Source organism: Ischnura elegans, chromosome 1 (genome assembly GCF_921293095.1).
Source record: "Ischnura elegans chromosome 1, ioIscEleg1.1, whole genome shotgun sequence".
NCBI lineage: Eukaryota > Metazoa > Arthropoda > Insecta > Odonata > Coenagrionidae > Ischnura > Ischnura elegans.
Genome location: NC_060246.1, coordinates 99,767,873 through 99,795,072, shown reverse-complemented (window position 1 = coordinate 99,795,072; position 27,200 = coordinate 99,767,873). Strand labels below are relative to the sequence as shown.

The 27,200-nt window shown below is 38.9% G+C and overlaps 1 protein-coding gene across 2 annotated transcripts in view; it reads right to left on the bottom strand.

The window, feature by feature from the left end:
* Positions 1 to 27,200, bottom strand: part of LOC124167164 — an 81,225-nt gene that overhangs the window by 39,562 nt on the left and 14,463 nt on the right. For both annotated transcript variants that reach the window (XM_046544985.1, XM_046544975.1), the window contains exon 3: positions 17,946 to 18,372. In XM_046544985.1, the coding sequence (XP_046400941.1) occupies positions 17,946 to 18,372 (427 nt within the window). The remainder of the gene's footprint in view (positions 1 to 17,945; positions 18,373 to 27,200) is intronic.

Below are 27,200 nucleotides of genomic sequence, written 5' to 3'. Positions count from 1 at the left end.
TCAGCAACAGACTCTGTGTAAATATACATATAAGCGTTCAAGGTGACTGCGCAATGCGCGCATTAACCGAAAGCCTTGGCCATTGCCGAAACCCCAACTTTACCATTGATGACGATGAAAAAATCTAGAAAACGAAACATAAAAATTAATTTGACCGAAATCCTAATATTTCTCCATATTCGATAGCATTGACTTTAACGAAGACAAAATAGCCATTCGAAATAGACAAAGTGAAAGCAAAAGGCTGTCATTATAGTAAGCCAATCACACATATCATGTTATCTCGTATTTGGCTATTTTAATCTTGGTCACTTACACAGTAACGAAAATCTCACTCTTTCACTCCGAGGGCACTTCTCGACACGCAACTCGGACTAGACTTCCACGTCAGCGCAGTCCGTGTCAATGGGGACGAATAGCTGGCAGCCAACAATTTATTTACCGCCGAAGTTGCCAAGGATGGAATTATTTTAATTCGTGAGGAGAGTAACGAAGAGGCAGCGACGATCAATTATAGCGTTTTGTGGTGACAACTACGTCGCGTCGTGGAGATTGCCATTAATCGGTGCAAGCAAACGACTCATCGCTTTATAATTGAACGCAAAAAGGAGGGTTATTTATGTAATATCTGAGCAAGAGTCATCGACAAAAATTACCAAGCATCCTCAGTTTAAATAATATCAATTGAAAAATACCGGAAATAGGAGATATTCGAGGCCTAAATGTTTAATACCATTATGATTCCGTCCATTATAATCAACTTAGTAAGAAAATTCAACACACGCCATTCATAAAGCAGCACCTCAAGGAATTGGAAAGTACTAAACAGCTAGAATTACTTACTGTTTTATATAGTTACATCAAGCTATGCTAAAATATCAGGTATATTAAATTCGCACTTGAAGTAGTCAATGAAGCTTGAATGTCAAGATTAAAGATTGGTATTCATCTCCGACGAATCATAAAACTTAATATTTTCACCCTTCCACTCAGTGAGATAACAGCTAAATGTTTGTCTCCTTCCAAAAAAGACATTTAGAGGCTATTTTGGCCGAGTAACACACAATATATGTGTTAATATTTCCAATAAAAGACTATTAAAATAAGGGAAACATAAAATTGATGCCTATTGACATATTATTTCCTAGGCTTAACTATCCAATACCACTATGAAGTTCAAAGAGCGTAAAGACTTTAGATTAAAATCTCAACATTCCAAAGGATGAATATGGTGCCAAATATAATTTCATAAATGTGGCCCACTCATCTATCAGCCCATAACTACAAGAGGTATATGTCTTTATGAATTAGTACAATACTTGATTCTGGAAGTATATTGGTTAATTTGGGACATAATTTGCTTAATTATAAGAAATACTTGTTTATTTACATCCCATAAAGCCTCTTTGATACATACATACATCCGATCACCAGAATAGAGAGTTTACCTATTATAACCCTATATGAAATTTTGGCATAGTTTTACCTGAGATTTTGATGCGATATGCAAGATATAAATCGAATAATACTATGCTTTGCATGACCATGACGGGCAGTTTTAGAAGGAAATCTGATCAATCGAAAAATATATTCAATGCGGAATGCTTATCTCCCCTGAAAACCTCATTTAAGGTATATTACTATTCTATCTATTCGATACTGGACTGATTCGATATCTTAGTAGCGTGAGCGACATTATATTTAAGTGCGGTTTGCATTTTGGGGAACAGTCAAGACTATACATGTATCTTACATTTTATTTTGACCTTGAAGTCATCTATAAATTAGGATTTATTTTATTTTATAGCCATTTACATTACATAAATGACTATCATCATAAAATACTCATAACCGCAAACTCTCTTCACAATTCATTATTTGAAAATCTTTCAACAATACATATTTCTCACAGAGTTCATGCTTATGCTATAATTTTCTCAATTGAGCGGATATGAGGTACATTTTTGTTTAAAATTTTGAAAATTATGATAAATAAAGAACAAAGTATTCGAACTTGAGTTACCACAATGTGTACAGCAATCGTGATTTAAAAACAATATCCATTTGTAGGGATCATGTTTTTGATTCTCTCTTTAGGAATCATTAATTCACCATGATCATGATAAGAAAACGCGAATCTCATAATAGGACTGTTTTTCCCGGGGATATCTTTCTCAATACTGCCATTATTTATCAAACTGCCAACAATTTACTCTGCGAAGGTCAATGCGGTTCAGGACCTTATAGCTGAAAGGAATGACGTAAAACTAGATAAGAGCACGAAGATTTCCCTAAATCGCCGTGTAATTCCCTACCCAATCGATGTCGACCCTATTTGGCCAGAGATACAGTTGTTAACTAGGGCGACCTCCATGACGATCTAGTTTTCTCTGAGCGCAGCTCACAACGGAAGTATATCTTTGATATTGTCGTATGTAATATAAGCGTGTAATCAACAGATAATTCACAAAAAATATGTAAGCCTTCATGTATATAGAGCCATGATTTTTTATGTTCTACAAAAGAATTTACATAGTTATTACTCTTAAATATTTCTTTATATGCAAATTTTCGATCGTTTTGGGATTCGAAAAAACTTTTACATATTGAACGAGTGAAGGATATCTATGTTTGTATTTCAGAGTGATACTACATTATTGGATAGGTTTCCTTATCTTTACTACTAACTCGTTCCTATTGAAACATGAAAATTTTGCAGGCAAAATGGAAAATAACTCATTATCTACTCTCATTTTAAATATTCCGAAACCTTTGAAAAACTGAGATATTGGAAAAGCTCCACACATCCAGGATTGATAGATTGACAGTTATGAACAGTAAGTTTACTTAATTTCCAAAACGGCACCAAGGGACCTACAGTGGTGTTTTCCAGTTCTGTCAATGTGAAGTGGTTTCATGATGACGTCTCGTTGAAGTATGAGTGCCTCACACATTTCGGCCTAAAGTGAACAAGGTAATTATACCTCGCTGAGTATTTGAAAATTGACGTAAATGACGATTTTTAATGGCTCGTATTAAAATATGAATAAAATTTTAATTTACATGTATCTAGCAAAGCGTAAGCAACGGATTTTAAAATTGACAAAAACCATCGAAATATCTGCGAAATAAAGTCTTGCAGAGTTGGGAATCAAAGATTCTCTGACGCTTGTTTTCCTAGGTAGAGACGCATTGATCGCAGTGGACTCAAGCAAATGAAAGACGTTTCGATGTTTCGGAAATGAAAATTAAGGAATTACAATCAAAGTAATATTATTACATACGTTGATGGAATCGGAAGATTACATGAACGTGTCAGTTGAAGGGTGAGAAGAGGTACACGAGCACCTACCTTCGAATACATGTCTGCGAACAATAGAGTTCTAGCAAGTGATTTTGTGGTGCTTATAATTAGTAATATCCGGAAAAAAGTAGCGCAGAAAGCGGAAAAAATGATTTATATCTCTTCCGGGAGGAAGGCGCAAAATGCGGAACCGTTTAGTGAGAAGTAAATTATCACAGTTGCAGGAGGACAACGGGCGAAGAAGTTTGTCGTCCGGACAGACTTGGATCAAGTGCCAGTTGTGTGGTTTCTCAAGGCTGGTGGGGAAGCGTATACGTGCAGTGGTATTGATACAGCGCGTGAATACGAATGCGAGCTCATTCAGGAATGGAATGTCAGCAACCGAACCTCCTCCTTCATCATGATGCGTAAGGCCTGCCATCCGATGGTGCCTCTCGTTTCGAACGTTAGGTCCGCGCATCACTGAATTGGCGATAGTGATCGTTTCCATTGAGCACGCCCAGTTGGCGGCGATAATTTAATCTTCAGGCGTAATAAATGCCTATGTATGATATATAAGCATGGGATTCACTTTGGAAATTCAATTTCTACGCCAAAACAATGACCATGAGAGCAGTGGCACAGCGAAGGGGGGTTTTGGGGGATAAAACCCCCCCCAGAGCTTAGAGAAAATTTTAAGTTTAATCCATTTTACTTAATGGATTAGTATGACTTATAGAAAAGTGTTCGGATTAATAAAATATCCCTCAGAAAGCCATAAAACTCGCCATTTTGAACCATTAATCTGAAAATTTTTCTGGAGGAGGGTCCCAGCAATTCATACTTACCCTTGCGGGTATGCAATACCCCCACACCCTAAAGTATTAGTTGCGCCTAAAACCCCCCCTAGTCTTAATTCTTACCTGCGCCCCTGCATGAGAGTATAGCATGACACCTAAGGTTACATTAAATACTGTTACAATATTAGTGTTGAAACTTACAAGTTGTAGTACAGTTACAGTAAGATGCAAATATCTCGGCTCAGAGGGCTTAAGGGCACGGGAAATTTTGCAAATGCCCATTTATTACCGATCACTACCATCCCACCAAATTTTAACGAAATCGGTGAGGCACACTTCCTGAATGTTGCTTGTTAGAGGTAAGTGCTGCAGGAGCGGGATTCAAAACGGAAAATGTCGCAAATATTACCATAGAAATACTACTACCACCAGTGTTTAAAAGAAAAAATAAATTTTTCATCCATTTAGACTGGTTAATATAACCTAAATCTATCCATCAATTTGTTTAAAACTTTGACAATAGCATCATTTTCATTCAACAAACGAATTTTCACGTGAGTAACAGAATTAATTAGCAAATAACTGAGAAATCACTATAGATAGGTACTTACATTTTGCTTTTTTATGTTCATATTCGTGTAATTCACCTATTTTTAGATGTTTTCCCACAATAAAATTAAAACATTCTACCACTAATTATTTTTTTCTTCATATGCTCCCAGTTTCGAAGGAAATTGGCACAAAAAGTCCGTCAAGAGCTCAATAAGTAGGAAATATTTGTAAAATACATATAGCACCTCTTCCGTTTTGCGGCGCAATCATTTTATTATATATGCAATTAATATGGACTTTGTGGGCGTCGTATATCTCGAAAGACAAACATCTCCCAGAACACTATAACTATTTATAGGAGAAGTGCTTTACAATGTCAAAAATTCATCCTTTCCACCGTTTGAACATACTCGTAGATTTTCTTACGCTTCGATATTAAAATTTGAAGCTAAATTTTCGATGGCGTTTCAAGTATCTCTGTTCGGCATGGAACGATGCGCCATGCACGAGAAGCAAAGTTACTTTCGTTTTTACATTGTCGAGGTCGATTGTTTTCTGGGGGTGGTATTTGAAATGACTATCGTCTATAATCCTCGCAAACACCGAGCAACCAAGAGTTATCCATTGCTCAAACAACCGATATCTTGACCAACAACTTCGACGACTCGACGGCCGAGGCCAGCGGAGGAATGCTGTGCCGACGAAACGAAAACACGTTTCCCGCAGTGGGCTATCGAACTTGCTTTGGGTGACGCTGCCCAGTCGAACGATTGCGTGAGCTTCCGCAAAGATAGGTAGGCCACAGAAAATCGGGAGGACAGACCTCGGTTACTCAAGGGGCGGCTTGAACCAACTCCCCTTGCCCTTGGGAGTTGCGCAACTTATTAGTCATTGGTCCTCCTCCATCCATTGCCCGTACATCTCCATAATACTCTTGAGACTTGAAGGCGCGAGGACGTTTTGGCCACCACGCGTTAATGAGTAAAGATGACAAAGCTGAGAGTAATTTATGTTGGGGAAAGCCCCACTCACGGAATCTAATAAAGAATGTTTTCAAAGGTCTGAAAACAAATACTTATCGCATGTTTGGCTAAAAAAACTACTTTTCTTTCATAGATGGCTTCGATTTATATTATTATTCTTGTTGGATCTGAGGTTTCCGCGGCGTTCCTCCACATTAGTAACGGCTTTCGGGCGTTCCTCCGCATAGTGTTGCCTGAAGTTGTCAGGTAGAAGTGACCTGAAGACACCAGCAGGGTGTCCTTAGAAACTGTTGTCGCCTTTAGACAATGCTACGCGGAGGAACGCCCGAAACCCATTACTAATATTATTCTTATTGATTATAATTTTTATTCCGTTGGTTGATATTTTTGGATAGGTGAGGGTAGAGTTCACTGCGGACTTAGGCACAAGCGTGAGGAGTCCATAAAGTCACCGTAGGGGGGAACGCAATTTCTTTCCCAGAGCCTCCGTCCATTTCTTTTTTAAATGGGTTGCCCTTATGGGATTTGAACCCGCAATCCTACCGCTAGTAGCAAAGCGCTCTGCCTAAACTAGGTTGTCACGTTTCCCACTCATAATAAACTCTAAATTAAGGATGTGGACAATTCAATGCTTACATTACTAACTAATGTTTTCTCAATTTTATGAGCAGATCGTGGAGACATTTTTATACAATCACCGTGATTTGTCTTCAATTACATGCATCCATCAGTTAATAACTAAAAGAGTAGGCAGTATGGTGGTGGGCCTACATTGTATTTTTTGTATTGTTTCTTGAGGCATTAAGAACTTCAAATCAGTTTGTTTACAACGAAATTTTTTTTTAATTTCTACTTGTTCAGTCGCATTAATTGGGCTATAATTTCAGTATTAGAATAAAAATTATGAATTATAAGCTGGTGATATTCTTATTTATCCACATATTGATCCTTAGGTATAACTTCGTCTGAAGTCTTCCGCCTTCTTCTTATGGCAGTGTTCCACTTTCTGCTCGCGCCAATCAATTTTTGGCAAAACGCGAGGTTTTCCTTTTCTGCTAAGCTGATGACATAGTTGTGTCTGAACTAGAGCGAAACATCACCTACCTTCCTCACATATCGGCCAAACACCATAAAATATAAGTAAAAAAATGCTTCAACTAAAAGTCAGAATGCGATAATCTATAGGTAATGTAATAAAATATGTCTCATTACAAATCGCGGAGTCCTAAGAATAACGTATGATAATAATGAATAACGTGATACAATGGTTTGTATGTTCATGGATCGTTTAAAAATTCATATTAGCAGAATAATTTACCATGAATTCAATTTAAAATTAATTCACTACAAATGGTTAAGGTATGAATACATTTAGAATACCGCACTGTTTTAGTGACATTTTACGGGAGCAGATTTTGTCCTTGTCACACACTACCTGCATAACTGATACCCTTATACGGCTTGCCGTGAGCACAAATTAGACATAAGTGGAAATATTTGGAAGCATAAAGATTAGACTTTGAATGCTAAGGTCATTAAGTTCCGCCCACATCGATCCATGAACAACCTTTCCTGTTATCACAATTTGTGCACTAAATAGAGTTAAATTTGATGTAAACAGAATTCACCCCAATGTTAACATGACAAGACTTGGTGACAACTCCCACCTCACCCATTCTCTTGCTTTACCCTCGACATAGAAACGTGGCCATCCAACTCTGTGAGTTTTCACTGGCTGTGAAACAAAGTTTATATCTTAGTTTGATTGTAAGGTGTATTTTTAGGTATGTTTTCCAATGAAATCGCGACTAAGTTAAGGGTTGAAATATCTACAGTTAAGATTTCAGTTTAAGGTTCTAATGTTAAAAATTCTACCTGCTATGCTGCTTTAAAGTGATATTGAGTGTGTGGTGAGTATTTACTACTTTTTTCCCGGAAATTAAACCACAGGGCTTTAGCGTTCCGGACAACGGCGCAGAGCACAACGGTATTTAGGTATCCTAATTTCCCTGGCAATTTTGTTGAGGTTCGGTGTAACGAGGCGTTGAAGGCCTAAGGCCCTTCCCACAATGCTGGGTTTGAGACAATTTTTTCCTTGGCAGTCGAAGTCAATTTCACCTCCATTGACTCTGCAGGCATGAACTACATTACATAATAATGCAATCATTTTCGACGAGAGGAGCCTAATATTCTGTAGGCAAGGTTGCAAATCTCCTGAGGTTCTCTACTATCTCGGCCATCTATTCAAGCATTCGCATTCGATCACCCATCCTTAATGACGATAATTGTCTCAGTATCTCAGTAGTCATGCGCCTCTTCATGCTACTTACCAACAGTGCTCGATTCTTATCAATGTCCGCGGTCAGAGTCGCCCGCCTGGGAAGCGAGACTTGACACGCCAACTGTCTGGGGAGTCGGTATCTGAAGGACAACCGATTGTTTTTCTCTCATTGTTTAGAACTCGGGGGCACTCATGAGCGGTTGCCATCGAAGAGCAACGAAGGAAAACTTCTCGTGTGGACGACCGAAAAGATCGCGATCTTTCTTCGAGAATCGCTCGGCACGCGTCACCCAACTTTTCTGCGCCCACTATTCGCCGTGCGCCCACTGTGAGGAAAGTCTAGCGCTCGTCCTCGGCCAAGAATTCCGCAAGCCTCTTAGTTCGCACAAAAGCGCGACATTGGCGCACGAGGTCACGATCGTGAGGGACGTCGTTTCGCACCGTAGGCCAATGAATGACGAAATTTGGGAACCAGCGGCTCAGTAGATTTCTCTAAGAGAACGCGTCATTTCTGGCCCACTACTTGTATTTCATGACGCATAAATTGTTCAAAACTATGGACATCATCTTGAAATGTCCATGCATCGTAGAGTACAACCTCGTGAAGAGTTCTCTGTATTTTACATTGGAAAATTTTCACTGAGTCGCTTATATAATGTGTCATTAATATATTTGAGGCACAAGAAAATGTTGAAAATTTTCTACGGCATGCAACCAAAAAATTTCCTGATGACAGCTAACGTTTGAACGAGAAATGCGTCACAAATAAGACTGGTTGTGTGGGAGTGATGCGTACTCTTAAGAAACAAGGCAATTACTTCCGACAAGTGCACTGCAAATGGGATACGAGGCTCGCTCAAATAGTACTCGGCTCGACACATTATTAGTGTTAGTATGGTCTAATGAATTACATTTTTGCTTATCATGACGCTCTTTTCCGTAGAGATTCAGATGCGTATGATAGTTCCTTGTTGCTAAACCACTGGGTGAAGTAAACAAGTTTCCACATTTATCGAAATGAATGAAACTGGAAATCAATCCATTATAAGTTACTCAGTATTAAAATATTTGAACTCCATGAATAAACTACATTCAAAAGTCCTCTCTCTCCACCTCAAGGGATACTTCCGCACCGTACACGAAGATAAAGAGTGAGCTGCTGAATGGTAACATGAGATCCATTAAAGATGATGAGCTCTCTTGACATCCAAAAACAGCTTTACTAAGGAAATGGAGTTGATGAACATGAAGAGCAGGCCTTCTGAAATTAAACCGCATTTGGGTGTACTTCCTTCTTTTTTGTATCAATCTAATAAATGTTGATTGAGAATATAAAGACAGAAACCAGGCACCGACATTTACCCTCTCCAAATAAGAGAATATATAGACTAACTGCAATTAAATGTCCCACAAATATGAGGACCTAGAAGGTCATCCTTCCGTCAAAAATTGTTCCCCAAATACAGAACAAGAAAAAGGCCCTCCACGCACCCGGCCCGCCGCAGCCCTAAAGTCTTTATTAATAGTAATAATTATAACAACGTGCACTTTTCTGTGAGCTTCAGTAAATTTTTCAACCACGGATTTATACCTGATATGCAGCTGGTAAGCGGTTAAAGATGTTAGTTAAAAACAGTTGTCGATGCAACAGCTCAGCCAGCGATTCTCGGTCAGCGGTTCCTCATCCTCGATGCAATGACCGCTCGGATTAAACATAGCTCAGGTGAGTGGCTTACAAAAGCGACACTCGTGAATTTTTCAGACCGCCAAGGAGAAACCTACTCGGTTCCGGCTTCAATGTAGAGCAATGAAAAATGAATGATGAAATGGTGTCGGGTACTTGTGGTTACAATGCAAGTGGTAGCTTTTTTTGGGAGGCAATCGACTGCAAAGCTATTTGCGCCATGAAGGAAAGTTAAATAAGATCTTAGGGGTGGGAAAACTCTAAGAAAGCGCTTGGAGTGTAAGAGAAACTTCTGGCAACAGAAGTTTCATAATTTCTCTCAACATCCGATTGATGGACTGAAGATGCTGATGTTTTTTCCATCAAAGAAGGCAATGGGAAGCCATTGAAAATCGTCATTATCTTGGATAAATAGCCGAGAAGTTTGAAGGACTACACACTATTTGACACGCGTACTAAAAAAGGTATCGGAGATGATTTCCTCCATATTCACTGAATTACACCTCCCCGCGTACTGTTGGTCGTCACTTAGCTTGAATGAACTCCATTAAAAATAACCTGTTATAGGAAGCTTATTGGGCCTTCAGTGCAGTGCGTAGGTTTGAAACACCACCATAAAGAGTGTTTTGGTGAGGGAAAAAAACTGAAAACTCCTCGGTAATTAACTTGTCACTTCCATTTCATGGGAAATAAATGAATAATGAATGTATATTCCTGCAAAATGTTACAAAAATATTTTATGCCAAGTCACGACCACAAAGTTCCACGAACAATTGCTGCTTATAACCAATCGGCAATAAAAAATTTCATGAGTCACTTGAATAAATTTCAACCCCGAAAATTTTACAAGCAGAAATACAGAAAGAAATGTATTAAAATAGCCACAAAAATTATGAAAAACAGGGATTATAGCTAAGGATTTATGGATATCGGAGCGAAATATCTAGTTTTTCCGGTTAAATAATCATTCTTTGATTTGAGAATGCAGCCAACATGCCGTCATGAGTCAATGATCTCATCCATTTTTTGTATGAACAAGGTTTTTTAAAAGGAATTTCGGAATTATCGGATAATTTTTAGTAGGTTCACCCGAAAATTCACTAACATTGTTTTACAAAAATAGAGGACGAATTTTCGTGTTCCATTTTGATTTCACGTGAAAAAAACAGGCACCGAAAGGTAAATTAAACGTGCAGGTAGGTACCACTAGGAAATAAATTTTGGGTGTAGCAAGATTCAAAGGGATTATTGGCTCTTATTGGATTCAAAAATATATTTGCAGAAATTTCACTGCCTTTCTGTGGTGAAAGAAATAGCTGATGAAGGAATACATCGCTGCTCAACTGCATGGTATCCCATCTTAAAAATGACAACTTATCCCGTTAAGAATGACTTTAACTCATACCACTGGAAAATCAGGTACCAATGATATACGAATTTTATAGGTCATAGTACAAAATGAACCTTAAGTATGATGATTTCAAATATTCCCAAACAGTAAAAAAATGATCTTTCTTTTATGAGGCAAAAATGTGGTGGCGTTCAGAAATTTTGAAATTCAAATTTTTCGTCTGCCTCCTGTGTACATTACCTTAGGAATACTATCAATTTCCTGGATATAAACAGTTACTTATACCACTTATTTTATAAGAGCGCGACCCGGGTTTCAATGAGTAATCATCATCATCAGGCGCTAATTATAATTTGTTTATCTTGTAATTATAATTAGCGCCTGATGATGATGATTACTCATTGAAACCCGGGTCGCGCTCTTATAAAATAAGTGGTATAAGTAACTGTTTATATCCAGGAAATAATGGAATACCACATAGTTAACCAAGAGTTAGTGAATTTTGAATACTATCAAATTGAAAAGCATGCTTTTTCTAAGATTCAATTTTAAATAGCCGTAAGGGTGCGTGCCATACAAATGCTTCTTAGGCGAGTTCCTTGTGGTGTGTTATGGGAGCTTCCAAGTAGTATGTTGCTCATAGAAAGGACGGGTCGAGACCCAAAAATGTCGAGAGCACAAACGCAGAGATTGAAAACTTTCATAGGTGTGTATCTTACGAGGATTATTTTTGCATGTATATCACTGCTACTGATTTTATATAACCAATATATTTATAATCTATGATTCTATGGCCAAAACTACGAAAATATTATACCCGAAAATCCAGAATTTTGGGAAGGAACTTTTTTTTCCGTTCCTTCTAGAGGGAAGCAATCAAAAAATCATGTCGTGTATTTTCGCGCGCTCCGACGCAATACAGGACAGAACCGGAAATGCTTTTTATGCTACTCGTGGTCACTCGCGGTGAAGACTTCTCCTCGGGCGAGATGGAATGCGAATACAAAAAGCGACGATGACAACTTCCGTGAGAAATTAGATGGTTTTCGGATCGCAGTGATTTTCGAAACATTCAATACAACCAAGACAGAATTGTATAAAATAATCCATGAGTCAAAAGCATGAGATTGAGTACAAGTATTTCCAATTCCTAGAGTCAGTCTATTTAGGGTAATAGATTAAACGAAAATTGAGAAATTTACGCCTGCAACACACAGTACAAAATCTAAGTATTGTTTACTTATGGAGAACACCACGCTATTTTTGTAGGGTTAAAGATTAATTATTTTATAACTCAGTCTCAGCATTTTCCTGTTACACCCGACCTCAGATTCTGTTAGTTTTATCAACTAGAAACTCTGATGCAAAGTATTTCACCAGGCAATACCGTGTGGTTATTAAATCGTCCAATGATGCATTATTTCGTTGAATCAGTTAGCACCCCCAATACTTACGCCAGGCTCAATATGTTTTGATTAAATAACTTTAACTTTCTGAATAAATGAAAATCATTTTAGCAGAAAGTATTGAAGAAAGTAAAGAATTAATGAAGTTGTTAAAATGATTTTAGAATTATACAGATATGAGTAGTTCCTCAGGTCGCAACTTTACTAGAAAAAAAGCACTGAATTTCGGAAATTGATGATAAAAATTAGCTTAAAAATAGGAGCTTAAAAAAATTAGGAGGATGTGTTAGTATTTAGGTGATAGTACTTTAGGTTTTCTGGTTTGATGGGAATGGAAAGTAACCACTGCCCATAAGGCACTAGCAATCAGCTACCTACTGGTATTTCAAAAATGAAACAATCACGCCTCCGAGATTCTCAAATATAGTGGACTAACATTCATTATGACTTTATCAGATATAAATTTGCATTCTTACGCAAGAACCGAATTAAAAAGCTAACGAAACTCTGTAGTTGTGGTTCATCAATTCAACCATTATAAGTGGTTGCATATGAATTACACATCCCATACAGCCCAGAAATAAATGTATAGGTCTTTAAACTGCCTATCATCATGTTTGGAGGAGAGTGACAGAGCATTAAACTAATATAATCCTTCAGTTTTAAGGACCATATCATGTGAGGATTGACAGGTTGGGTACACGTGTTTTTTGTTGAAGGGACCGGCCGAAACTCCAATCATTGCGGGCATTGACCAAATGATGCAAGCAGAGAGCGGTCAGGAATGCCGGTCGTCGGCAAATGATTCCGATGCTGACTAAGGAATGGCCGGGTCCCAGAGTTCGATGATGAATAAATTGCCGGGTGCCAAACGGACGAGGGGACGGCCAACGGCCAGAAAGGCTGACCGATCAAAACAATTCATCGCTGCGCGAATGAGGACATTTCTTGATGGCAACTTAACACTCTTCCCAGTGTCACAAGAATAACATAAATATTTAGTATCTGAAAAATTGATGTTTTCAACCGCGATATTGCTGAGATGAGATTTAAAAAAATGATTCGATCATTAATTTTCAAATCGATGCTTTTCCAACGCTTCCCTTTTCTGCGTTACCTTCGATTACAAAAAAATTCTGCGAATAATTTGAAACTTTGAAAATTCCATAAAATAGCTCAACACATAAAAGTAAATAATATACTTATAATATTTATAATTATATACACGCAAGCCCTATTTCCAACCATTACATGGGGTGTATGAGCCCTTTGAAATGCCTTGCTTGTAACAGCCTCGCTTTTAATAGGCAAACAATTTAACCAAATTAGCAATAACAATTGCAAATTAACAAATAAAGTTGCCCAAACAGATAATTTGGGCTAAGTACAAATAAATTTAAACCAAAGGAAATTGCGCTACACGGTCTGAATGAATTATGCTGATCAAGTTTAGGTTGAGTACTCCACTATCCTAAATATCCCATTCGTCAAAACAGGCGGTGCGTTACAGTTCAGCTCGCTTTTCAACTGTCATATTTAGGCAAAAGTTGAGAGACAGCAGTTTCAATCGAAATAAAATCAACCCGATGACAAATAAAATCGTCAAATACTTACAAAAAGTTTCCAATTAAGAACATTCTTACCGGAATCTCTCTGCTCCTGGATGAATCGCTTACGATTGCCTCCTCCTACGGCGTTCTCACGCTTAAGACTACCGCGTGGGCCTGAATACTGACTCAACCATTGTGCTTAACCCACTCAAATTATTCAGCACCAAGCATGCGCTGAACCGGATGATTTGGCAACTGTAGCGTTGACTGTTTGGGAAATTGAGGAAGACTTAAAGCGATTCGACCCACAGGTGGGATATTAGGGCTGAATACATGGGGTTTAAGAAACAGAAAATTATGCTACAGGATGTGTTGCAAATGATCGATTATTTTCAAATCATCCGTTCCTCTGGAATATACCCTTCCTGGAAACAAACGGTCAAACACCCACTTAGCTGCCTTCTCTGCAGACAATCCATTCTTCCGCCTACTTCCTCTCCCCACCCTTTTGCCAGGCATTGTTTTCGGCTACCCACTATGTTTTGCAACTAAACTTTGCTGTGAATCGTTAATATGCACCCTACTGAGAACTCTTGAGATCGTCTCATGTATTCTCCCCCGAGACCTTTGCTCGCCCATACCTCCATACTCCTAAAGATTAGGTGGGATATTTGAGCCCATTGAAATCCCTCGCTTATAACAGCTTCGCTGATAATAGGCTAAAAATTGAATCAAATTAACTTCAAAGCATGCAAATAAGTCAATAAAGTTGCACAAGAGGATAATTTGGGCTGAATAGAAAGAAAATCAAAGGATATTCCGCAGCACGGTCATCAAAATAAATGTAACGAAAATTAATCACTAACGGTCAAACGGTGAGCTCTCATATATTATAGTGAAAGTTGAGAGAATGCGTTTTTTATCAAAATAAAACCAACTCGATGACACCTGAAATCGTTAACTACTGACAAAAAGTTTGCACTTGAGAGATTTCTTATCGGGAAATTGAGGAAGTGAACTATTATTGTATAGTGAATAACCTGGTTTTCCAGTCTATTCGTTACCATCTCTAACCATCTGAGGATTTACGGTTTCACTCTGATGTGCTTTCTCCCATACTCCACTGTCCTTCTGCCTTGCTAAACCCCATCTTATCTAACAGCTTCACAACCCAAGAAAACTTTCAGTTTGTAGAAAATTTCTACCCAACTTGCTCCCGTCGTTACCCTGAGGAAGTCTCCAGCAGCGAAGGCGAAACTATTCGTGCATTATTTTTAACTATGGCGCGGGTTAACTGGGTTAATGAGAAGAAAATCGCTGGATATCTTGCATCGCAATTGACGAAGCGCCTCTATAGAGAGAAAATTTTGCATAAATGGGATTTGATAAACTATGACGCGGGTTCACCCAAAATGAGCGTCACAGGGTATATCACGTCTTGCTGTGAGTAGTAACACTCTTCCCCGTCGAATTAATTTCGTAATCTTTTCTATTTACGGAGCAATGGTCTTCATAGAGGGTGACAAGTTGCTACCCAAGACGTTGGCTACCTTAAAATTACTTACCCGGTGAAGAACCCGAGAAGGCTACACTAATAATTCTTGTAGTCTGCTCATTCTTTGCAGATTTTCATCTCCATCTATAGGTTTACGAAAGGGTGGGCAATTCGAGTGACTACAGTACTAACGCACGGATTCAGGATCTAGATTTAAATTCTGGAAAAATCTTGAAAACAATCACTGGCAAAAGATTCTTGTAAAATCCAGTAATTACGCCATTATTTCCACGAATGTCTACTTCACCAATATTGTTTACTCTATTATTCAATACTCTATAATACTATTTATTATATTATGTCTACTTCAAAAATATTATTTCACCAATATATATTTCAGAAAAATTCAAGTAGAATCCTTTATACCAATAGAAACCTATACAAATATCTCAGATAATTATCCGGTATTCATTTTCTATATCACTCACAATCAGTATCGAAAAAATTAGTTTCGTACCCTACTCAATATTCAATTCAGGAGAATCTCATATTTGAATGAATGGTTTGTTGTTGTTATTCAATGTGAAATAAAATAACCTTGGAATAATAAGTATTCAAATCGTAAAACGCACGTGTGTCTATAGCTCATCCAGTTTGATGGCCATGAAGGATGTTTTTAACTGTTTTTCGCAGTGCATGAAGAATACACCTGAGGCATTGAAATAAAACCCGTCGATCACGGTTTAGAGATATCTGAAAAACAAATTTCGAAATTTCAGCGTCGTACAGGCCATGAATCGAGTTGCGTAGTTGTTAAGTATAAGCAAAGTCAGCTACTCAACGTGCTAAACACTTTCGAGTATGGATTCAATCAAAGCGAATTTTTTAAACAGTTCACGCTACAACAACAGTTAAATGTTTTCAAGAGAAAGGCGCGTCTTTACCATCGCAGTGAAGGCGCGTAAGCCTAAAATCTGCCAAAATAAAACTATATGTACGCAATCAGGGTGATTATGGCAAACATGGATAGACTTCAGACGAAACAAGTGAAAAGGATTCATCCAACGAGATTTAATGACAGTTTAACGCATTACTTGCTATTATACTGCTTTTAATGATAGAAGCGCATATTTTATATGGGATAAACAATGCGTAAAAGAGAAAAATGATAGCTATGAAAAAGCTACGAGATACGTTGCAGAAAATATTTGTTGTGAGATACAAGAGACAGATGCCTATAGCTCATAATAAAATTGCAGCTAGATCGTTGGTAAAATTTCGTGGATGAAAAATTCCAAAGAATGATATGTTTTTTACTTATGCGTCCTACTTCGCTAAGAATATTCTCACAATTTCACCAATCAGCAAATGGGAGGCCAATTTGTAAACTATTTGACAACTGTTAAAGACTTGACAGGGTAATTCACCTTTGAAGGCGAAAATACGACTAATAATTTAGGGTCGAGATCATGGGTCTCATTCAACAAGATCAGTAAAATGAATTATAGCCAACAATGGAAAATCGTTGTCTCACGTAAATAATTAGTTACGTCTATTCCTTCAGTGCTACTTAAGATCTTGAGAATGATGAAGGTAGGAACATTAGGAAGGAAGGTAGGATTTCATTTTATGTGAGTGACCTATCGTTTATAGCATTCCGTTATCAACAATTCGATTGAGAATATACTTTAGCTGCTTATCATATACTGTCATTGTAATAAATTGGTTCAGATTAACTTAAATTTATGCGGAATATTGTGTACTGAGCAAATTTTTTAAATAATTCACATACCCATTTCCCTTGATTTTTCCTTGCCGGTCGTATGAACACGTGTTGCTTCGAAGCTTAATCTTATCAGGGTCAATAATAAACTGGGGTACTTGTCTACGAGCCTCATCATTCAATTGTGTTGTGCCGCATTACATTATCTCTTAAGTGTAGAGAGCAACGATTACGTTGATCACCTCAGGCTCTATTACGTATGACAAGTTAGATCTTCTCTTGCATGCATGTTCTGGAATGCACACATCTAATGCAATACGCAAACTATAGAACTAATTTCTCTAGTTCGACCAGCCATATTATGTCTCGTTTCCTGGTACATTTCTTGATTAAAATATACGCTATTACATTGTAATTTTCAGGGTAAAATGACAGCAAATTTCCTTGTAACTTCAATACGAAAATAATTCCTCTTAGAAAATAAATCCTTAAATAAGTGGCAATTCTTCAACTCTGGTCCACTATGAGTTTTCAAAAGAAACACACAAGCAAAATTTTCATACTTTTGACGGAGGGAAACATTGAAATTGTTCAATATATACTCCATGAAATTTTCAATAAGATGGCTTTCAGACAATTTTGATATTTTAGAAAGATACTTAAATTTTTAAAAGTAATTATTCAAATATATCTTGAAAATTTCAAGATATATTTGAATAAATGAAGCTGATAGAGTGAGTTTTCAAAAAGAAATCATTCAGGAAAAAACACCGGTCGAACCGGAGTGATTAAAAAAATGTGGGCCCTCTAATTGTAAGACCTGAAAAATGTACTTACAAATACCCGTGCATTGGGTCGGTTTGCACTGCAACCGGTACACCGGTCAAAGGTCCAAATAGACGCGTCGAATCCCAAAAAGATGAGTAGTAACGAAGATAATCCAGAGAGATTCTTGAGATACGGTCAAATGGGAAACACCAGCCTGTCAATCGGGTATCGGCAAGAGCCGGGCACAACACCACGTGGATAACCCACGTTCCGATGGACACGAAAAACACAGTATTCACCGGGTGGTTCTTCTTCGTCTCGATGGCTTTTTCGAATTGATCATCCGCCTGGTGGTAGGGCCCGACAAAGCATTCGCGCGAGACGCACTCGGCACCCGTGGCGGGCCGCCGCTGCGTCCTCCGTGCGACTTTGGCCCGCGTACTTCCTCCGCCGTCGATCGCGGCGGACTGGTCCGGCGGCTCGGTCGCTCTCCGCGCTGTTGTCCGGTCGCCCGGAGGGGGAAGAGAAAGAGGCGACGTGAAATGCGAGGCGAGAGGGGTGGTCGTCGTTTTCTTGGTGAATTGAACGGACCACTCGGGGGGGTGAGGGTATGGGGGAGAGTGTTGTGATTGGTGGTGGGAGGTGAGGGGGGAAGGGAGGCATGTAGCGGTCTTTCTTTGCCCGAGGAGAGTCTTCGGAACGTGCCGGTTCTTCAACTCTCTCGTATTTTGTCGGAATTTTTAATATCCTCCTTTCCAGGGGCGCAGCTAAGAATTAAGGCTGGGGGAGGGGGGGGGGGTTAGGCGCAACTAATACTTGGGGGAGTGGGGGTATTGCATACCCGCCAGGTTAAGCGGGATTTGCGGGGGCCCTCCTCAAGAAAAATTTAAGATTAATGGTTTAAAATGGCGAGTTTTACGGGTTTCTGAGGGATATTTGATTAATCTTAACACTATTCCATAAGTAATCCTAATCCAATTAAGTAAAATAGATTAAACTTAAATACTTCTCGGAGCTCTGGGGGTGTTTTATCCCCCAAAACCCCCCCCCCCTCCCCCTCGCTGCGCCACTGATCCTTTCATCCGCTCACTGTCCCCTTCTCGCCATAAATTGAGAGGAATTCCTCATGACATCAAGAAGAGTTCCTCCGAGTCTTGCAAGGGGGTGGCTAATTTTGAATCGGACATTGAATTTATATTTCATTGGTTAAGTACTAGAGAATTTAAAAGTATTTAAAAGCATCAAACGGTATTGCCTTAAATATTTTCGCAATCTTTTATCTACATATATAAAAGAGGATGTCTGTTAGTTATGCGTTCCCATACAGGTGAACGAATTGCGATCGAAGTTAGTGCTTAGGTGCGTCTCATGTTTCCGAACCCCGTGGTGCTACTTTTGATTGCGTCCGACTTGTCCTTTGCGTCGTTTTCTCATTACCGATCCCTTCAAATGCGCTCAGCGCCACCAAGCACTCATTCTCAGCCCCCTCCTTACTCTCCAACCTTCCGTTACGATCCCTCATTCCGATCTTAGCGTAAATATAACGACCCCTATCGTTACTCTGAGATTCCGACAACATGCTTTGTTACTTTATGTCCTGCTATGTGACTACGAATCCTAAGTTCCAAGTTTCCCCCTCGTCCTTCCCGAGCATCGCCGGATGGCCCGCTAGGTCATTATAAAATGAATCCAAAGGCTTTTGAGAGCTTCGTATCATTTTCAGATGTGAAAGACGAGGCATTCTTACATTTGCTCAAAAAATCTGTTATATCTCTTTGTAACCTTTTGGCTTTTAGTGAAGATGGCATGTTTTAAAAATACAAGCGGTCAGTTCTCTATACGAGGAAAACAACTACTTAGGTGGTGAGGTTCAGGTTTATGGATTAGGATAGTCGAAAGTATAGAACCCAAACGAGGGTTGACCAACACAACGGTACAAAAATAAAAACGGTACCTGAGGGCGACCCAAGTCGTCGCTGCAGGTAAAATTTGTGGCATGAAAACTCCGCTCACTGTGAAATTGAAATTCAAAGATAACTAATATGAATATCGCATCGAGCTCGATACTATTTGAAGTCGGTAGGATAACTTTTCGTACTGTGCGCTGGGCCTTATGTTCTCCTTCCGCCTCCTCGTGTTCAATATTTCTTTTCTGAGTTCAATTCCTCATCTATGGACCCTAGTCTCTCCCTTCCCCTACCCTATTAGCTGCAGGAGTGGAATATTCACCCCTGTAAAAATTATCCCCTAGCATGATTGGTTTTCTATGCTTATTTCATTCACCTGTTCATTAGAATAACGTATCCCATACCGTATGATTATTACTTAACCAGCCAGCAGACTCACGAGGAGTGTCATGGGACAGTTCAGTCAATGAGATGAATCGATATTATATTTAAATATCGGGGACTGAAATCCTAATAGACGTTTGCACTCGGAAACCATTAGATGTTAAATTTTAAACGGATTGTGATGATTTGAGCGGATGCATATGCGCCAGGCTAGAGAATGGGATAGAGTTAAGGGAATATGATCTATTTGACAGTAAAAAGTGACTAAAATTATTAAAAATACAAAGAAATATATGTGTATTCAAAGAGTATTGAAGGCCATTTACGCATAAACAAATTTCATTTACCCAGAATAGAAATTTCAATTAATTATATTTGATTTTACCTGAGAAATCATCAGAGAATGCCAAAATACATACCTATCAATTCAAAAAGGGAAGGAATATTTTTGTCAATAGATTCCTGGGAACTAATTTAACGGCTAAATTTTACCATTTAAACTCAAATTTTAATTTTGTTCTCTTTTAACTTGAAGTTACAGGCTTCTTAACGTCATCATACGCTTGTATTACGTGAGACTCTGAGCCATATCTATCCTTCACTCAAATAAACTATGCAACTCAAGGGTGATGATTACAAACTCCCTACAGAAAACTAACGTATGATAGACGTCACATTTAACTGTTCAATGCCTGGATAACTCCTATTCTGCATTTTGATTATCTTTTAGCATATGTTCAAAGTCCAGCTGAGTGTTGCTGCTGTTTTCTGCCCATCGAAGCAAATGTTAAACTTCTTCCGAAGTAGTAGGAAGATTATCACCCCAGAGAAAGAATAAAATAAGTTTTATGACCCTTTAAACTGGCAAACGATACTTGAAAATTGACCAATAAGAGCAATTTTGCATGGATACTTTTTCAGTCTCATATGTCACGTTTTCATAGTCACAAAACAAATATCGACATTAATTTACAATACATACACAAGCCAAGATTAAGTACGGTGGAATAGAAGTGAAGAGAAGCACACAAAAGAAGACATCGCTAATTATGTATTTCAAAGATGATTCATTTTGTGACCAGAAGCAGAGTTTTGAATAATCTCTATTAAACTGGGAACTGATTGAATGCTTGGCTAGAATTTTCTGATGAGAAAAAGTTGGAAGAAAAATTGAAGTGAGAAAATGGAGTTCGTCATAAATTAATTAAAATAAGTTGAGAATTATTCTGCTTTTCTCTGCTATATTCTTAGCATTCAGCCCAATAAATTCGATTAATACCAGATAAATTTTCCATCATCATGAATATTTAATATTAATCTTATTGAAGTATATATTTCGATAAAATTTGCCGTATTTTGGCAGTTCTTTCGAGTTTTTTTGAACCTTATGAATGAATATTTTCAAATCTATTTGAAGTAGCTCTTACTATGCATGGAAATAACACCGCATTATACTAGATATGGTGGGTGAAGAGAGGAAGTTTCTAGATGAGATACGAAGGAGACAGAAGTTTTAGATGGTTGGAGTATGGAGCGGGGAGGGGATGTTAAAATCCGAGTTATAGTGAAGAATGTGAGGTAATAGGGTAGTTTCCTTCATCAAAGAAAACGAAAGGCATTGATTGCGATTCGTTACCCACCATTAGTGTATTCATAATACACAAATTATTTGGTTTTTGAAATACCGGTTTAGACGAATGGCAAGGGTCAAATTTTATCCTCATTTGAAAAAGGCCAGATTGGCGCCCATGCGATTCCACTCCACGTGACGTCACAGGGACCTAGTTTCTACACAAGAGGATAGGAGTTATACATCGTCTGAGGTTACCAATGCATGCATGAGGCACAGAGCTCAGGGAAACGTCTTAATAATCACCTACTAAAACTGGCTAGGGTTGGAAAGTTTTCTTCGTTTGATAAGGTATTAATAAACCTTTTTTAAGCCAAGCGCTACCTTCCAGCAAGGTACTCAGCTACCCGCTGGCAGCCTGCGACGTATCAGCGCTAAGCCTCGCCTCAAGGTCACTTCACCGGGCGGGAGGGGGAACCAGAAATACGACGTACGGAGATATTTCCCGGCATTCATACTTGAGCGTCGCGTTTTCGCGCGCTTGAAAATTTTCACTTTTCATTTAATCGCGAAAAATAGATATTGTCATTTAAAAATCTAAAAGCGTGAAATACGTACTCCAGGAGTAATAATCTTTCGATTAAGGCAATAAAAAAATAATAGGAAACCACCCTATTGTTGAAGGGGGAGGGAATAAGAGTTATCGTCAGAATGAAAGGGAGTTGGTCTTATTGTGAATTGTAGAGAGAAGACCAAGCTGGGAGGAGAGACAGGCATGGCTGATTCGCAGAACACTACATGTAAGCTCACCATAAACGTTATAATACATGAATAATAATAGCCGATAAGGAGGCATGAATTGGTTGGAACACGTAATCCAGTGATATCTGGAGTAGATACCAGTTCCTTTTCCTAATCTTTTTCACGCTGCAATCTCAAGTGTGAGATATCAACCTCTCAAGCATGTGATTGATATCAAATGATAAAGCAAGAAGAAATTACGTGTACTTCACGAATTTATTGCGAAAAGAATGATTAAAATTGAACATCAATGCGTAGTTAACAACTTGGCAGCAATATGGGACAATCAGTATTATCAGTTCGAGGAACATTTGTATAGCTACTCGTCGATAGATCATCGTTCAGTCAATTGTCAGATTTATGATGTCTATCAACATATGCTAAAGGCCGTTTTACACGGGGCACGGAATTGCGCAGGTTAGAGCTGCATTAATTTCTAAAATGGCGTGGAATTGCGCGAATGCATGAACGAAATTAGAACAGGGGCTATTTTGCCGTCTCGCATCCACGCATTCTCGCATGTGTTCTAGCAATTTACCACTTTACACGACGCAATTTTGATTGCGGCTTCGCACGTACGTCAGATTGCGCAATTCCGTGTACCGTGTAAAACGGCCTTAAGTAAGCATACCTTAACATTACAAATGTTTTTCTGAGCCATTTTTCCATGCTAAAAATCTCATGTTATGCACGTTATATTAAAATACTTGCTTATGGACCGCATATATCCTCCTAGGGAAATAATGATATACTTTAATATTTGGCGTTACCATCCGTGAGGTTCACGCAGAAGAATTTAAAAAAAATTTAAATCCTGCTGAATCAAATCGATTGTGAATTTTTAATTATGTTTTCAATATTTTCTTAAACTTTAGATTTGAAACATGATAATGGATGAAAGTGTTTCTGTTAATGTATCTTCTTTCAATAACCTACTATTATCGATGTATCCTCCTATTCCATCGAACTCACATATACGTCTAGCGCGACTGAAGTGGGAAAGGTGGGATTATTGCTATCTTAGAATAATCTTAATTACAGCTCCAAATTCTGATTTATGAGAGTAAAAAGGCAGCCACAGTAATCCAAAATTTATTGCTATTTCGTTATTCACAAGTTATACCAATCGTATAAATATTTTAAACGCAATGACAAACGTAAAATATGAAATGGGTAGAAAAGGTTACCTTGAGGAGGTATAAATGAAACACGCGCTAGTGCACGCGTTAAGTCGGGATTATTGGTCATTAGAAGGATCAACGAGGATAAAAAAATAAAATTACCAAGTCAATATCTTCACCATGCCACCACGTGAGGGGAGATTGGCGCATAGATTAATTTGGGGTGTGATGGAAACATTGACGATGGGATTAATGGTTACGGTTACCGGTTAAGGCAGTTTTACATGGAGCATGCTGAGAATACCACTCCCCAAATTTAACTTAACTCTTCAATCGCCAGTAAGACCTATTCCCTTTCATTCTGTCTATGAATCCTTTTCCCTTCCTCCCCGTTATCAAACATTATTTCCTCTAACACGGCCTCTAATATCCCTCCTTTCTTGGTATTTGCTCCATTAAAACCGTCTCTATCTTCGTATCACCTCAAAATTATCCTTCTCTCGTCCAGCAAGCCCAACATCTTCATTTTTCTTCTCCTTCGGCTTCTCCATTCTCCCCTACACACATCTGGAACCCATACAACCCTTTATCCTAAGCATCCACGTTTCCGTACCGTAATGCACTACACTCCAGATTATAATTTCAACTAGCGCCTTCTTAACGCTCTAGCATTCTGTTCCTCGCATTATCTATTCCCTATTCATGAACGTCTCATTTTCTTACGCAATTCTCTATCTAATGCTAGTTCTGCAGTGTCCGTTGTCCTCTTAATGTTTATACCTCCCAAACAGCTGACTGATACACCTGCTCTATTTTCTGCCCATGTACTTTTATGTTATACCTCTCATTCCTTTATCGCGATATTATACCAAACCGCATAGCTTTGGTCTTCCGGTGATGAATCAGCATGTTATAATCCTCACACCGTTTGTCTGTCGCATCCTCCGGAACCTGCAGCCCCCTCGCTGATTGGAGAATCAACACCAGGTGGTCCGCGAAACTCACTGATTTAAGCATCATTCCCCTCAATGTAGGTTCGAAGATTTTCGCGGCATTGATCAGATGATCTCTGCATTCTCTTCGGGTTTTCATCGCGTCCGTTGGGTTTTGGCGACAACAGTTTCGCTGACATTGCAGTCAGCGTCTTCAGGCCGAAGGTGAAGTAAGTCGGAAAATTTCCGCCTTCTTTAGGCCTCTTCATCCCGCTGCTGCTCTCTCATTGGTCGGTGGTTGTCCATCTCTCATTGGTTGGTGATTGGAGAATCCTTTTCCATGCGTTATGAAAGTGGTAGCCTTGATCCCTGTTAAAATTCGCCGGCGTTTTTGCTATCTCAATAGCTTCTCTTCTTCCCCTCAGTTTAAACTCTATCTCTTGCTCACCGCTCGCCAACCTTACCATATTCTCAGTATACATATTCAAAATCAAGTGGAGATAATGCCTCACACCTCGGAAAGGCTTAAGGTTGGAAGGCGATATTTGGTGGAATTTGTTCACAGGAAACATAATGAAAATACACTTTTGTATGTTCCACAAGAGTTTTTAATACCGACCCAGGTTTCGGCAGTACACACTGTCATTATCAAGGTCAATCCTTGATCTTGATAATGGCAGTGTGTACTGCCGAAACCTGGGTCGGTATTAAAAACTCTTGTGGAACATACATAAGTGTATTTTCATTATGTTTCCTCGGAAAGGCTTCCCCATTCTGATTCTTCTTCGGAAACCCTCACTTGTGCAGTCTGGACCATGTACAAATATGAATGAGTCGCCTACCTCCTAAAATCTCCACCACTTTTCTTAAGGATGCCCGTTAATTTTACCCAGTCTACTCTAAAAATGCTTTTCTAAAATATACGAACCAAGCTTAAGCGTGCTGGTTCTGATTTTATGCTCCTCTCTATCGTGATCCTCATAACCACTATCGCATCACGGGTTGACTTTCCTCTCCTGAAGCTTAATTTGTCGCTGCACAAGTAACCGTTTGCCCTCACTTTTATTCGTCCATTTAAAATTTCGCCGCATGCAATATTTTTGTCTAATAGTCGTGTAGTCTCTTTCTTCTAGAGCTCTCTTCTTCCTCGGCGATATCCTCAGGCCAAGACATCTCCTCATAGAACCAGCACATTAGTTCGAAAAACCTTCTCATACCAGGCGACTATAAATTCTTCAGAGGATCACATGGAATAGTGTCCCATTTCTCTAGCCCGGCGACATCCACGTCCGAACTCGTCGGCTCTCGGCGACGTAAAGGCAAAGGTGCAGCTTGCAATGAATGCCAACCCTATAAGTTTTCACCGACCCGGCCCCATCAATAAAATGAAACTCGTGCATATTATTGAATACGATGGTACCTAACACTTCAATAGTCTCCACCATCCTTCCAACTCACCTCGCTTAATCCCAAATTCCCACCTTCTTCGTATCTCTATTGATATTTTCCAGCTTAACGGCCTTCAAAACTCACTGCCCTGAAAAACACCTTCCCTTGAGGGCCGGCTCTCATGTGATGAGTTTCCGAAGCTCATTTCATTGTACACCACGTTTTCAGGGAGAAAATAGCTGGTAGGGTTTCCCAAGTCCATTCCAATAGTGTTTTGCGTGACGCTATCACGTGGCCTTACCTTCTGTCTGACTCCAACCCGTCGCCTTATCGGGTATGGTTGCTCCAACCAAGAGTAATAGAGAACTACCGCCACTAGTGCAGCTCTAGGGATTATTGAAGCGCGCAATTATTTCCAAGGATGTAGCCAGTGGCGCCGACTCCATGGGGCTTGAGGGGGCCCGAGCCCCCTCAAAAATTCGTTATGGGTGTGAGGATAAAATGTGTCAGGCTGGCTGATTTTCCCTGGAGTGTCCATATATCGAGATTCGAGTTATCAGGGCTCTAATGTTGATCATATGACTCTTCTAAAATGCTTAAAAAACTTAAAACTCACTACTTTTAATATTTCCCGGGGCAAGATTCCCGGTTTGGGCCCCCCAATATTTATTTTAAGTCGGCACCCCTGGATGTAGCCCAAAGGAAAGGAACAAGTGTGAAGAGGTGCTAAATGGAACATCAAAGAATAACGCAAGCAAGAGGATTACGGGAGACTTATGAGCGATTAAAAATGCGAAGGAAAAAATGAGAAGTGAGGATATTAAGGAAAAGACTCAAGGTCAAGAAGAAAGTAATCGGAGTTACTAGCAGCTATAGAGCATATGGCATGAGACTTAATTTAATTCTGCAATAGGATCGAATAAATTCACAACTGATGAATTAATGTAGATACACATTCCACAGTTTTGCAAATAATAGTTGAAAATCGTGGTAAACCTATTCCACAATCAGATATTGGGGTGAAGTAGTCTCAGAGGATGTTAAAGCAAGAATATTTTTTATTATTCTTAGTTATTCACTCAAATACCGACGAAGCTTTTCATGAATAGTAAACTACTGGCTCTTATGAAATAGAGGACGGGAAGTGTGAAAAAATAGCTTATTTCTAGTACCATTGGTTTACAATGACCGACAAATTAGCCACCTACTCACTCTTGATT